The 12,545-nt window shown below is 50.9% G+C and overlaps 5 protein-coding genes across 5 annotated transcripts; all 5 read right to left on the reverse strand.

Annotated features, from left to right (window-relative positions):
- Positions 1 to 1,223: 1,223 nt before the first annotated feature.
- On the reverse strand, positions 1,224 to 2,573 carry CTAM01_16291 (glycosyl hydrolase family 28; the record flags this gene model as incomplete). The annotated part of the gene is made up of 1 exon (XM_060532284.1): positions 1,224 to 2,573. One exon carries the CDS (start codon positions 2,571 to 2,573, stop codon positions 1,224 to 1,226), a length of 1,350 nt encoding a protein of 449 aa, XP_060373128.1.
- A 1,181-nt stretch (positions 2,574 to 3,754) lies between these two features.
- On the reverse strand, positions 3,755 to 5,884 carry CTAM01_16292 (sodium/hydrogen exchanger family protein; the record flags this gene model as incomplete). The annotated part of the gene is made up of 6 exons (XM_060532285.1): positions 3,755 to 4,666; positions 4,719 to 4,767; positions 4,821 to 5,404; positions 5,495 to 5,601; positions 5,705 to 5,773; positions 5,836 to 5,884. The coding sequence occupies 6 exons, from the start codon at positions 5,882 to 5,884 to the stop codon at positions 3,755 to 3,757; spliced, it is 1,770 nt and encodes a 589-aa protein (XP_060373129.1).
- A 2,378-nt stretch (positions 5,885 to 8,262) lies between these two features.
- CTAM01_16293 (uncharacterized protein) lies at positions 8,263 to 8,478 on the reverse strand (the record flags this gene model as incomplete). The annotated part of the gene is made up of 1 exon (XM_060532286.1): positions 8,263 to 8,478. The coding sequence occupies one exon, from the start codon at positions 8,476 to 8,478 to the stop codon at positions 8,263 to 8,265; it is 216 nt and encodes a 71-aa protein (XP_060373130.1).
- A 1,100-nt stretch (positions 8,479 to 9,578) lies between these two features.
- Positions 9,579 to 10,079, reverse strand: CTAM01_16294 (D-lactonohydrolase; the record flags this gene model as incomplete). Its single annotated transcript, XM_060532287.1, has 1 exon — positions 9,579 to 10,079. The coding sequence occupies one exon, from the start codon at positions 10,077 to 10,079 to the stop codon at positions 9,579 to 9,581; it is 501 nt and encodes a 166-aa protein (XP_060373131.1).
- Positions 10,080 to 10,109: 30 nt separating this feature from the next.
- CTAM01_16295 (uncharacterized protein) lies at positions 10,110 to 10,721 on the reverse strand (the record flags this gene model as incomplete). The annotated part of the gene is made up of 1 exon (XM_060532288.1): positions 10,110 to 10,721. One exon carries the CDS (start codon positions 10,719 to 10,721, stop codon positions 10,110 to 10,112), a length of 612 nt encoding a protein of 203 aa, XP_060373132.1.
- Between the last annotated feature and the right edge of the window lie 1,824 nt (positions 10,722 to 12,545).

The raw sequence follows: 12,545 nt of genomic DNA on the forward strand, positions 1-12,545 counted from the left end.
AAGTGTTCGAATCTGCGTGGGACTGGGAACGCTTTAGGAGAGCCATGGAACTGTCATGATCGAGATACGAACTCAATCGATGTTTCGTAAATCTTACCGCGGTCGAGTCATGCCTTGAAGACTTGATTTAAAGCTCTTCCAAGAATAGGAGGTTCGCACGGAAGCATGCAGCTTGCCGCATGTTTTGATGTTTCCACTGCCCACATCAACCTCAGCTCAAAGACGCGTCCGAGCGTTCAGGAAGAACCAGAATAGGAGAAAAACTTCCGCTCCCGCTAACTCCCCGCTACCAACACTTAAAAGAAGCAGGCTTTGCCATCAATGCCCATCATGATCTAGCTTTCGCCTCGAGCTGCCATGCCCGTCAACACTCCCTTCTGACACGGCTAGCTTGCGACTGTACCAGGGTCAATAAACGAACAAGACTCGCTGGGAATAAGCTGCAGGATCGGCAACTAAGATCAGAAGCTTGATACGCAGCCACCCTTGGCGCTAGCTGGCACAGCACACCACGTTCAAGCATCTGACAAGGCCAGTGCCGGGACGGCTGTTGTACCGTCACGTAGTATAGGTGACGGTGAAGGAGCTGCTGATGTGAGAAACACCATTCCCGGCGTGTTAGGGCGTTTAGATAATCAACCTCTGCACTTCAATTACTGCTTCGAGACTCGCATCGTGGTGAAGGCTAGATCAATCTGCGAGGAAGCCTCAGGAGAATAACTGCAGACCAATGTTCTAACAAGTCCCAGCAGGTCGGAGGCGAACTGCACAGACATGGCTAGACCAGCGCCCGAACAAGAACGAGAACATCGGACGTCGGACTGTTTAGTGTTTTGCGGGAAGATTCAATCCTCCATTGGGCCGTTGGAGGCCGTTGGAGATTTGGAACCAAAACATCGGCGTACGGAGTTCAAAGTCCCCGGCTTCGGCCGAGGCTCATTGCCAGGAACGCGGCAGCCATGTAGAGACCCGCGGCGGACTTCCTAGCCCTTTAAAGCGATCACCACAACCTTCTGATAAAACTCTTGGCAACGGCCTGTGTCCACTTAGATTAAAGCATACCGTACTAAGCGGCCGCTGATTAGAAAATTACGGTCAAGTTTAACGCTAACGGTGATGGCCCCCGCGACATTATGCCGCCGAGGGTGCCACGTTTGATGATTATACCGCCAAAGGTCCCGGATACGCCGGATCATTATAGTCGCCGACTACTGAAATGATATTCAGAGCTCATCGGCGGTCTCCTCAATTTCCTGACAGTCGAATCCTTCATCGCCTTCAACGTTTTTGCAGAGCCATTTATCCAAGACAGTATCTTGGCCGACGGGCGTTACTGAAAAGTTCTCTACCGTCAGATTGTTGCACCCGCCCGCAGCCGCGCTGCACCGGAAGAAGCCCGAGCTAGGCACGTCGTCCATCATCGTTCCGCTAAAGTTCTTCCAAACGACGTCGGAAATCTTGAACGTCGACGTATCGCAGGACTCACCCGCGTGTCCGGAGAAGGACTCACATTGAGTGATGAAAAGTGGTTCTCCGCGGGTGCCGTCGAGCTTAATGTCTTCCAGCACGATGTTACGCGCGTATCCCGTACCGCCGCCGCCGCCATTGGGCGGATACCCAATCTGAATGCCGGTCCACGTCTTGAAGTAGCAGCCCCGCAGGGTGTCGTGTAAAGTCACGTTCCGCGCCAAGAAGTTCTCGATATACTCGAATTGCCCGATGAACTGGCCGATGGATCCCATGGCTATGCCAGTGCTGCCGAAGAACTCGCTGTCGTAAATGTAGATATTGCTGGAGTTGGCCTTGAGAGCAATTGCGTCGTCGCCGTTGACAACCACCCACCGGCGGAAGGTGATATTGTCCGAGTACATGGTGTCAGCGCCGTCCGTGTTGAGAGAGTTGTTCTCCGAAGACGAAGTGCTGTTCACGTATATGTCCTCGAACACGAGATTCTTGGAGTACATGATGTTCATCGTCCACATTTGGCTCTGCACGAATCGGAGACCTTTGACAGTCGAATTCGAGAAGTCTCGAAAGTTGATGTTCATCGGCCGATGAGGCATGTTGGATCCGCCGGCATTGAGGTCATACCAGACCTGGCCATTGCCGTCGAGCGTTCCGACTCCGTGACCTTCCCAAACCACGCCATCACCTCCAAAGTGCCATACCGTGCTCTGGTTCTGGAAGCCCACAGGCATCGAGACCGAGAGCCAGTACGTGGTGTCATTGCTCCAGAGTAGTCTGCCACGCTGATCAATTACAACATCGTCTAGGCTGGTGGTGACCATCGGCGACTTGATGTTGTACACTGGTCCATCAAGCACAATGATGCTCTTGGTGCGGCACTTGTCGTTGAGCGCGCTCAGCAGTGCCGGCGCGTCGTCCCCGCCGTTAGCGTCCGGCTCGAGTATGCAGAGGCTCCGACCTTCCTTCTCCGCCCTCTCCGCCCAGTCACTGGCACTCGGGATATCTGCGTCAGATTCAGCCAGCAGGGTGGCCGCCGAGAACCGAGTGGTCTCGAGCCCGAGGACTGGCCTTGCGGCTAACGATGCGAAGACTGCCAAGCCACGCATGATGGATGGGTGCTAAGGCCTAGAAATCCAATCAAGGGACGGATGGGAGGAGTGCGAGCTTCGGTACACGCGAACAGACGCTTCTGGAAGTATGTCTAGGGCTTCTTACGAACAAGCGCGTGGACAAAGACAAGCTGATGAGTCTGTGGCGTCTATCAAAGCACCAGAGAGGAAAGGTATATGAGCTTCAAAGGTAACAGGTATCTTCCAAGTATGAAGTAGAGCTCATCGACGAGTGTTATTTCTGTGAAACCCAACATTGCATCAGATGATTGAGCTCAGGGGGTCGCAACCACTGTCAACGAATGACATGCGCCAAGTCCAGCGGGGTAAAGCCCCGGATCGTCCCCTGTAGCGTCGATTCCCCGCATCAATTACGTCTTCTGCCCGCATGACGCCCTGGTAATCCGACCCCAACGTCCGGCATTTCAAGGCTTGTACTTGCTGATCTCTGTTATTCTGGATGTGGGAATATTTATCCATGAAGTCTATCGTCTGGTTGATGAGGGAAAAGCAGCGGTAAGGTATGCACAGAACGGCCTGTCTGATGGTAACCTGCGGGTTGGTCTGATGATGGATGCAAGGCATCACGAGTCTGGGTCAGATGTGTGAACGTTACATGCATTCATCCTGAAATTTTCCATAGTCATTCGACTCGAAGAACGTCATTCTTCGAGCAAACCATCTAAGTGATCCATCCAAATCATTGTCGTCGTCCTGGTCTCAGCCGGCCAGCGGATACTCGACTCGTTCAGCTCGGCCCGATGGTCCACTTACATCCGGACGAGATAACACAGCTAAATTACATCTAGATGTCGGCGTTTGGAGCCGCAGGGATTCGTATCCCTATGATCAAGAGCAATGTCTCTGACAATTTCAGTCTGCTGTTCGACTAAGGGCCAGAACATTGTCAGTTCATATGTGTACATCGGGCCTTTCCAGTCTTCCAGATGAATCACGACGGCAATCACCTTGGCCCCCGGTTAAAATGCTCTAGGTGTTATCGAAACGTATTTAAGTAGGTTTGTTGCTTGTATAGCATCACTCAAGACACTCTCGATGGCGGTGGAAATTTCTATTTAAATACCACATATCTTATCTGGTACTACGCGAATCGCTTAGCCTCTTGCCTCCGATATTCTCTACACTGGCATGTCCCAAAGGCAGCAAGATAAAGCAGTCTATCCCTGCGTGACATGTGGTTGATCCCATTTCAGTTGACTCAAACTTGTCCGGGGTAGACTGAAGCTGCGAGGTGCATTCGGGCGTGGGAGATTGAAGCTTCTCCGTGGTGATAACCCTGCATTTTGCCTAGCTTCCTGGAGGCCGGACTCGAGGTCTGGGTGAAAAGCCTTTTGATCTCCCACAGATGAGTCGTCATCCCCCATATGCGGCAGTGTTTCCTGCGACAAATTAGGCCGAGAGAAACGGTTGAAGGCAATGAACGTCTCCTTGTCGCCCTCAACCGCGTTCGATGGAGGAGGGACGCGAACAGATCGGCGTCGAATTGCCACGGCATCATCCTGAACTGGTTGAACGCCCATGAATCCATATATGACATTGAGGATAGGGATAGAGATTCCGTGGACTATAATCGAGAAGAGTGCAAGCCAATACACGACGGGACCAATAGCCCGAAGCATGTCAACTACCTCACTGTCGCCCTCGGCCTCAGCAAGTTTAGGGAAGAGGTGACGCGCATGCTCGACATAGAACGCAGCACCAACGCCAATAGGGCCAAAGTAGCCCATAAATAAGGCTTCTTTCCAGTCTATGATAGTGTTCGGCATGAGCTTGTACGTGAGAAGCATGGCGGGGATGCGACGGAATACAAGAACAAGTGCGCCGAGGGCAAAGAGTCGGCCGAGACTGATTCCGGTTATGTCAGAGCTAAAGTCACTCCATGGGATGATGGTCCCGAGATATATGAAGCCGCCAAAGTTGAGAAGAACGTCGATGCTGGCGTTGACTTCGTCGTGCCGCTTCTGTGCCTCTGCAAGGTACTCGCCGTCCCAGTTGAGCGCACTGCCAGCGACGAAGCAAGATAGCAAATCGTCAGTTCCGATGGCTCCTGAAGTGCCCATCATGAAGAGCTATGAGTTGTCAGTCAACTTTTATGTAGTTCATTTAGTGTCCGTGACTTACACCAATCGCTGTGGGCACCAGGACGTAGCTTTCGGAATCGATCCACTTTCTGTGTCTCTGTTAGAAACTACCGAATTCGTGCTCATTGACCGATCAACCTACTTTCTGACAGAATACTTCAGTGCAATCCTGATCAGAGTTCCCATAATGATTCCGTAGGCTATACTCATGAGCACAAAGTAAAGCCATGTCTCCAGCAGCCAATTCAGCAGAGCAACACCAACGCCTCCGCCTTGGCGGGCGACGTCACCGGCTCTCGGAAGAAGCGTACGACTGACTGCGTGCAATGTCAAACCATCCGCGTGCACTTCAGATCCCTCCGCGTGCCGGATGAGGTACGTCGTCAGCATCAATATGGGGAAGCCGAAGCCGTCATTTGCGCCACTCTCGGAAGAAATGATTTCACGCAAAGAGCGCCGAACGAACTTATCGGCGAAAGGCCCCTTGGCAACGGCTTGTGACAGGACTGGATCCGTCGAGGTCACGCAGGCAGCGATGACCCCAGCACCCAGAAATGTCAACTTGGGAATGGTTGCCAGGATGCAGCCTGTCGTCGCTAACCACATCAGTGTCATAATGGGTAACATTAAGATTGCCATCTCCTTCCATTGTGTCTTTTGGTACTTTGCTGGGAGTTGATAGCCAGCCATGACCAGCTGAATGCCAATCATCACTCTTGTGAGCCCCTATGACACAAGCCAATCATCAGTGCCTGAACGCAAGGCTCCACATTGAAGGAATCCGGATCGTGATGAGGCCACATTATAAGCACTTACAAGAGTGATATCTTGGGTCTGCCCCTCAACAGCTGACCCCCACCTCTCGCTGTCGATGAACCTAGCAGCTATAGGGCCCAGGCATATGCCCAACACTACGGCCGGCACTGATCAAGAGCAACAAGTCAGTGAATGGTCCTTGGGAACTTAAGTATTACGCTCCGTATCTACGGTGACTACAGCGCGGAGAACGTTCGAGGTTGATCTTACAGGCCTCGCCTAAGTACCACACATTTTTGATCTTGACGGATATGATACCAAATAGAATGATGAACGCGCCTGGATATGGTGGGAACACCGGATTAGTCATAGCCAAAACATGTAAGGTCCGGAGCACGCACCAAAGACAGCGAGAACGACATTTAATTCGCTGGGATCAAAGGTAGGCATCTTGGGTACCCGCTGGTGCCTTCACTCTCAATGTGCGAGTGATATTTGTGTGACGTGCCCAGAAGGTGTGTTGTGCGTTTGCCGAGAAAGGTTGCCTTGGCCAGCAAGGGCTTTGAGGATAGGGATGATCTCTTTAGCTAACGCTCATACGATATTTGCATGGAGTTGCTTGGAAAGAAGAAAGAAGAGATATTTTAACGAGACCTTGAGAGGATGATAAAGAAATCCAAAACGAATGTCTAAACGAGCAGAAGGAAATCCCGCAAAAAATGAAGTCAGAGGGCCAGAACTTGGAATGATGATGGACAACGACGCTTGCTCGATTCCGTGTGGTATGACAGTCACCCGGTAGCTCAGCGCTGCTGATGAAGAGTGGTCTGGTGAGCGGCGGAAGGGCAACTAATTCTTCTGCAGCGCCGAGAGTCCGGATATTTAAGAGTGGTATGTCAGCCAGGGGCACACTTGGCTGCGAGCCAAAAGGGAGCGACTTGGCTGCAGATCTTGGGCGGCCAAATTCTTTTGGGGATGGGTTCTGATCACAAACACTTTTGATTCAGAGCCAAGTACGCCCTGTAGATCATGGTAGGGGGTTATAGCGGCTCTCAATGCTAGAGCGTACAAAGTCCTCGAGGTGAAGACAGCGAGATATCCGTGCTTCGGCTGATACTTCTACGAAGTACTGCCACAAATGGGGTCACAGGGAAGGCGTGACGGGCCAAGTGCTGGTGAATCTCGTAAATAGAAGACTTCACCTGCGGATCAGTATCTCTTCATCTTCAGGGGAGAGCGTTAGATTTTCAGGGGTTTTGTCATCATCTGCTACTTGGCTGGGGATGTCTCAAATCTAGTAGTCTTGTCATGGAGGTATCTGACAGCTTGATTGTTTCTGGATTGACTATCCGTAGGTAACACTCACGCGTCCTTCCTCCCAGGTTAGACGCTTAAAGATTTGGCTCCTAGCCAGCCAAAGAACACGATCTAATACAGCCTCAGTAGCGTCGTTCAGACATGAAGCGCATAGCAAAATGTGAGACATGCTTGGTAGTAAAGTGTCAGGCTCAAGGCCAGATACGGTGTAGATTCTAGAGAAATTGATAGATCTCTCAACTTTGGTAATGCCAGGACGCTGACTTAACTTCCCCACCCAGCGAGTTGAAATGGACTAAGTATGCTAATCGAGATTGATGGACGATTCCCCAAAGTACTTCGATGACACTTTTCTAATGAACGTATTTCGGTCATAGGAACAGAGCGACCAGAGAAGAATGCATGTAAGAGTTATCGGGTGAGAGGGCTAATGGCTGCGGAAAGAGCCGGGAGGACGTGAAGCCAGGTAACATACATAACTCGCCCAAGAAGAAACAGTGGACTGCCTAGAGTGGCGAGGTATGACAAGAGTCTTAGTGTCTTAACAAAGTGACTCGGCGTCCGGGGCTGACAACACCTTCGAGGACCATCATTGAACGCAATACTTAGCAAGTAGGTTGGTTTTCCGCCGCCAATACTCAGCGGAGGAGTCCGGATGTCATATTGGTGTCAGCGCGGCCTCGGCGCCAAGCGGAGGAAGCAAGATTCTCCGCTGAGTGGAGACGAAAGGGGGCGCCGCAGCTGGGAAGGTGATGAAGCCCGGAGCACGCATTCCGGTGTGACGACCACCTTTGGGTCGGCCAAGTCAATACTTTATGGCTCAGACATTGCGATATGATCCCTGTTCTCTTGGATTCTCTTGGAGGTCCTTGGCTGACGAGGATTGTTGGGTGATGTTGGGACCACTCAGTGCTGGGCGCTTCTTGGTGAGGCTCGGCGCTTCGCGCTTGGCGGCTCGTGGTCAGATTATTCAGGCGTTCCGACTTCCTCGCTTCGTCCAGCTCTTTGCTCTATGACCCGGTGACGGATGTTCACGACATTTCAACTGGCCAGGCAGAAGACAAAATGAAAGCCGGTGGGCAAAAGTTTTCTCCGTGCCCAGGTTTCTCGTTTGTGAGGTTTCCGGCCCTTACCAGCAGTACCCCGGCTGGGTTTGCCGCGCGTGCCGTTGCTAACCCTCTGTAGTTCAGCTCGAGGAGATCGAGGTCGATTCTGCAGAAGGTACGCACAATACTTTAAGATAGAGCATAATGATCAAAGACACAGTAAGCTTATTAGAGATCTCAAGGGGCGTTCGGCGTATGAAATTTTGAAAGTGCTTAAGAACAAATTGATTCCCTCGGCAATCACCTATAGCATCTGGTTTCTTCGTGAATCAAGGATCATGCATTAACAGACCTCATGACGTAGCCCAACTAATGAGTCTTCTTGTCTAATGGATTTTCGATGGAATTAGGTTATTGATTTTATAAGAGAGATGAGTTTCCCGATCTAAAGCCCCGTCCTCAGGCTCAAGCCTTGCAGTCATTGCAGTTGGCTCGCGTCCAAGCATATCTCCAATTCTCATCTTTTTTGTTCTGCTCCATAACGCCATAGCTGATATCCATACAACACGCCAACTGAGTCCCTGAGCAAGGGGATCCACCCCAGGATGTAGTGCACGTGGCACTGGCACTGGTGGCGAAGAAGATAGCGACGACAGCCGCGGTGAAGCCTGTGAGCTGCATTGTGGGTTGGAATCCTGGGTGCTACCTCGTTAGTGAAAGGCCGACCAACAAGTCACGATTAGTAGTTTCACTTACGCAAGGTCGGTGGTAAAGAATGCAATTGATAAGGACTGTGACGGCGTCGGCTTGGTGAAAATGGTGGTAGTCTTGAAGGCTTGGCTGAGCTCAGGTTCTAACGAGTGTCTTTATAGCTTGATCAAGTCGAGCACGATCAACTCACGCAGACTGAATGAACGATTAATTTGTAACATTTTCAATCTATCCCAAATTAAAGCGTCCCCGGTTTTGAATCGATCGAGTCAGTATCTAGAGGCAACTCGTACTTTAGAGTTATCCCACCGGTATCAGGAGGCGCGTCTCTAGCTGTGGTGGGAATGACCGCATCCCGTGGGTTGTTACATACTGAAGTACAGCACGCTGAGAAATTACCGTGTCCGTCCTGGTATCATTTTGGGTAGTTCCATAGTCTCTGTATTTATCGTCTTAATTCAAAGGTTGAAGTGCTATGGGATGGCTACGTTCGGATTGAAGCTTTGTGGGCAATGAAATGGCGCCCTTGTGGCAATTGGCCCAAAATTGCGAGATTTTCTACTCGATAGGAACAAGGTTAAATATAAGGTTATATGAAGACATATTGAGAAACCTTTAGGCTCGTGGACTAGGGAAAGTCAAAATAGATCAAGAGTTCCTTGCTTGGAGTCCGAGTTTGCCAAAGTAAGTATGGTGCGTGCCAGGTCAGGGTAATGGCAATTCAAATGCCCAGAATGTCACGATACATCACCAAGGCGATAAACCTTGAGGAGGGTAAGCAGCTCATCGACACAGGTTATGTCTTCTTCCGTCATTATTACCACCAAGATACGTTCAAAACTCTTGCATGTCTGGATATATCATCTTGGTAAACCCGTAATTTGAATTACCAACAGTGACGTTTCAGAGCTTGAGCAAAAGATGTCAAATCAGCAACCCATGTGACTGAGGTCTTATTGATTTACCTTTAAGCTATCCTCGGAATTTGTAGTCTGTCATAAAGTACAAGCTGATGCAGGTTGTTAAGCGCTGTAAACCGTCTCAGCTAACTTGACAGTCCATAACTTATTCTAGCCCAACACTACCAGAGCATCCCCGGCGAGCTCGAATTGTACAATCGCCGTGTTAACAGAATCTCTCGTGAAAAATTGTCCATTAAAGACACCGATAACCTTCCCTTGAGAACTTCGGACCACAACACCTTCACCCTCACCCGTCCAAACTCTACCCTTGTCATCGATGCGGATGCCATCCGGAGCCTGCATTCTCGAGACACCAAAGGTTCGCTTGTTGACAGGCCACATGTCTTCGTTGAGATCGTATTTGTAGATTGCCGGTGCTCCTACTTGAGCCGGTAGCCCCCAAATTCTACTTCGCTCATCGCCGCCAAAGTCGGTCACCCAAAGAGTTTTTTGGTCCCTCGATGGTCGGACGCCGTTGGCGACGGGGAACTCAGTCCTGCTGATGGCAGGTAACAAGACCTTCTTCTGGGGGTCCCAGCGCCACAGACCCTGAGGCAGGCGATCTGTCGTGGTTGAGCCCTTGGCGAAGGGCAGGACAGTGATGAACATGTACGAGTTGTTTGTTCCCGGCTGCGTGACCTAGGCCACATCGTCAATGTTATCAAACTTGAGACCAAAGTAAGAGTCGAGGGCAGTTTCGACGTGGCCTGTCTCTGGGTTGACAGATACGACGCCGCCAGACCAGTCTCGAGAGTCGTCTCGCAAGCAAGTGAAGTACATGAGACCTTGGTGGTAGAATCCTCCGTTCGGGTTTTTCAACGACTGTGAAGAGGTCAGGTTTCTGATGCTGTTGTTATTCAAATCCAAGATTTCCACGTGGGTAGGCCCATCATTGATCCAAGTTGTGTACCAGAGTTCATTGCGATCGCTGATCCATACGCCAGCTTCTCCCGCAAAGTTGCCTGGACGCTTCTCGATCAACTCAATGGCTGGATTCTGGCCGAGAAGTGCCAGGGGCTCGTCACCGTATGAGATGAACGGTGATTTGGTGGCAGACTGAAGGAGTTCGTTAGTTAACGCATCCAACGTATTGGTGCCATTAACAAAGCTGTGAAACAAGTTGCCGTGAAACGGTGAAGGAAGAAGATAGGTCGATTCATATGGGACGGAAATAATGCTGGTATCCTGCGCAAGGCATGTCTGTAAAAAGATGGGGAAGAGGCTGGCGTAAGCCGAATATCGTGGCACCATATTTTGTGTCTGGTCTTGGTATGGTGGACTCTGTTCGTGTAAGAGAGCCGATGATTATAGAAGCGAGTCTCAATCGGTCACTAGGAACCGGCCTACTCTAAATAATAGCATCGTCTGTACGATGTTATCGAGTCAATTGTATTTCTGCTACAATTTCACCGTGAAGCAGTTGCTACCGCGATACTGGTAATTGTTACGGACTCAATTCCTCTCTCATCCGGCCTTGGTTCGGCCACACATGATTGTACGTGACCTTCAAAATAGTTGCCCTAACAGCGATCAAGTCTGCTTGCCTATTTAGGCAATCGTTACGGTGAAGAAGGTTTGAACGCTCCTGGAAGCAAGTGAGATGGTGGTCAATGTATTGTCTAACACAACCTCTTCGGTCGACAATGCCGTTCTCCCCCAGAAACCCGATCGGACGAACATGTTAGTTATCTTCGCCTTGCTCCACTGAATAAACCCGTGGTCAACCCAACCGCCTGGTCTTCGTCGGCGATAAGCCGGAACGCGGCCGAAAGAGCCCCGCTGGAACCTCCGTGATCTCGGTGACGCCGTCGCAGCCACCGGCAATGACTCGAGCTGTCAAGGGGGCCTCCAAGGCTTTTGATTAATGATGCGGAGTCTTCCTCGCTGGGAATAACTCCCGATAATTTCCGTGTAAAGCCATTAGAGTGATCTATTTTGGCGCTTGCTTGAAGGCATCGGTGGCAGTCCGCATGTACTTGTACAGGTATTGTGAGGAGCAAGGTGTCAAATTGCAACTTCTTCAACGATCATCAATTGCCCACGCCGCCTCTCCTGCTACTGAATAGAGACTCGAGCTGCACGACGCTTCCGCAATGTTCTGCGCGTAATTGCACGTAATAGAGAAGGAGAATAAAGTACCCCGACGACAATGAGCCTGACAATTGTGGGGAATCGTCTACATAGGACTTAGACAAACTCGAACAAGACTGGTGTGGTCTGCACAAGTTGTTGCACAAGCTACGAGGAGTTTCTAACTTGCTCAGAGAACGATGGCTAAAAATGATGGTGCAAACACTCAACGCAGGACACCACATCAACACACGCAATTCACAATACCGCCAGTCCGCGAACCGCAGTTCTGGCGGACATCACCAGCCATTAGAGGATCAGTTGCCACCGAGTTGCCAAGGACTCTTGGAGCCTGATGTCGCCACGCCGCCTCCAAAAGACAATATACATGGCGACAGTGGACGACGCCGTGCGACACCCACCGTCTGACATGCTTCAAGTGTCCGCGGCAAGGCATCCCACCAAGCGCTCATGCGTTTCCCACCGTGGCACCACTGACACAACGCAGGTGTCAAGTCCATGTAACCACAACGGAAAGAGCCAAGGCAACCTCCAACCTCATGAGCCGTGCCGTGCCGTACCGCCGGGCTGGCTGATCCGTTTGGCGCTTCTCATTGAACGTCGCCATCTGTGTTTCCTCCGTTCTGCCGTGTGCGCTGCAGGTTCCGACGGATTTGGTTGGAGATGCATATCCTGTCCGCCAATCAGCCTTGCCTTGACTTGGTGATCTGGTGCGTGGTGAAAGGAGACTTGTCGAGCCTGAGCTTGGCTTATTAGAATCCTTAAAACAGCTGCCGCTTTCTCTTGAAATCTTGGATGTGTTCGTGATTCCCCTTCGCATCGAGCTCTGTAGTGAGCGATACCGATCCTACCCGGGATTGCGATGTCGCAAGCAACTGCATCAATGCCAACTCATACTGCTACTTGCGATGTCGGATCAGATGAACATACGATTCTGAACTCCGCGTCGGGCCCCATCCTAGCCCTATCGGCACTTCACCCGCA

The sequence above is a fragment of the Colletotrichum tamarilloi genome, assembly GCF_030869305.1.
Source record: "Colletotrichum tamarilloi strain Tom-12 chromosome Unknown Scaffold_211.1, whole genome shotgun sequence".
Taxonomy (NCBI): Eukaryota; Fungi; Ascomycota; class Sordariomycetes; order Glomerellales; family Glomerellaceae; genus Colletotrichum; species Colletotrichum tamarilloi.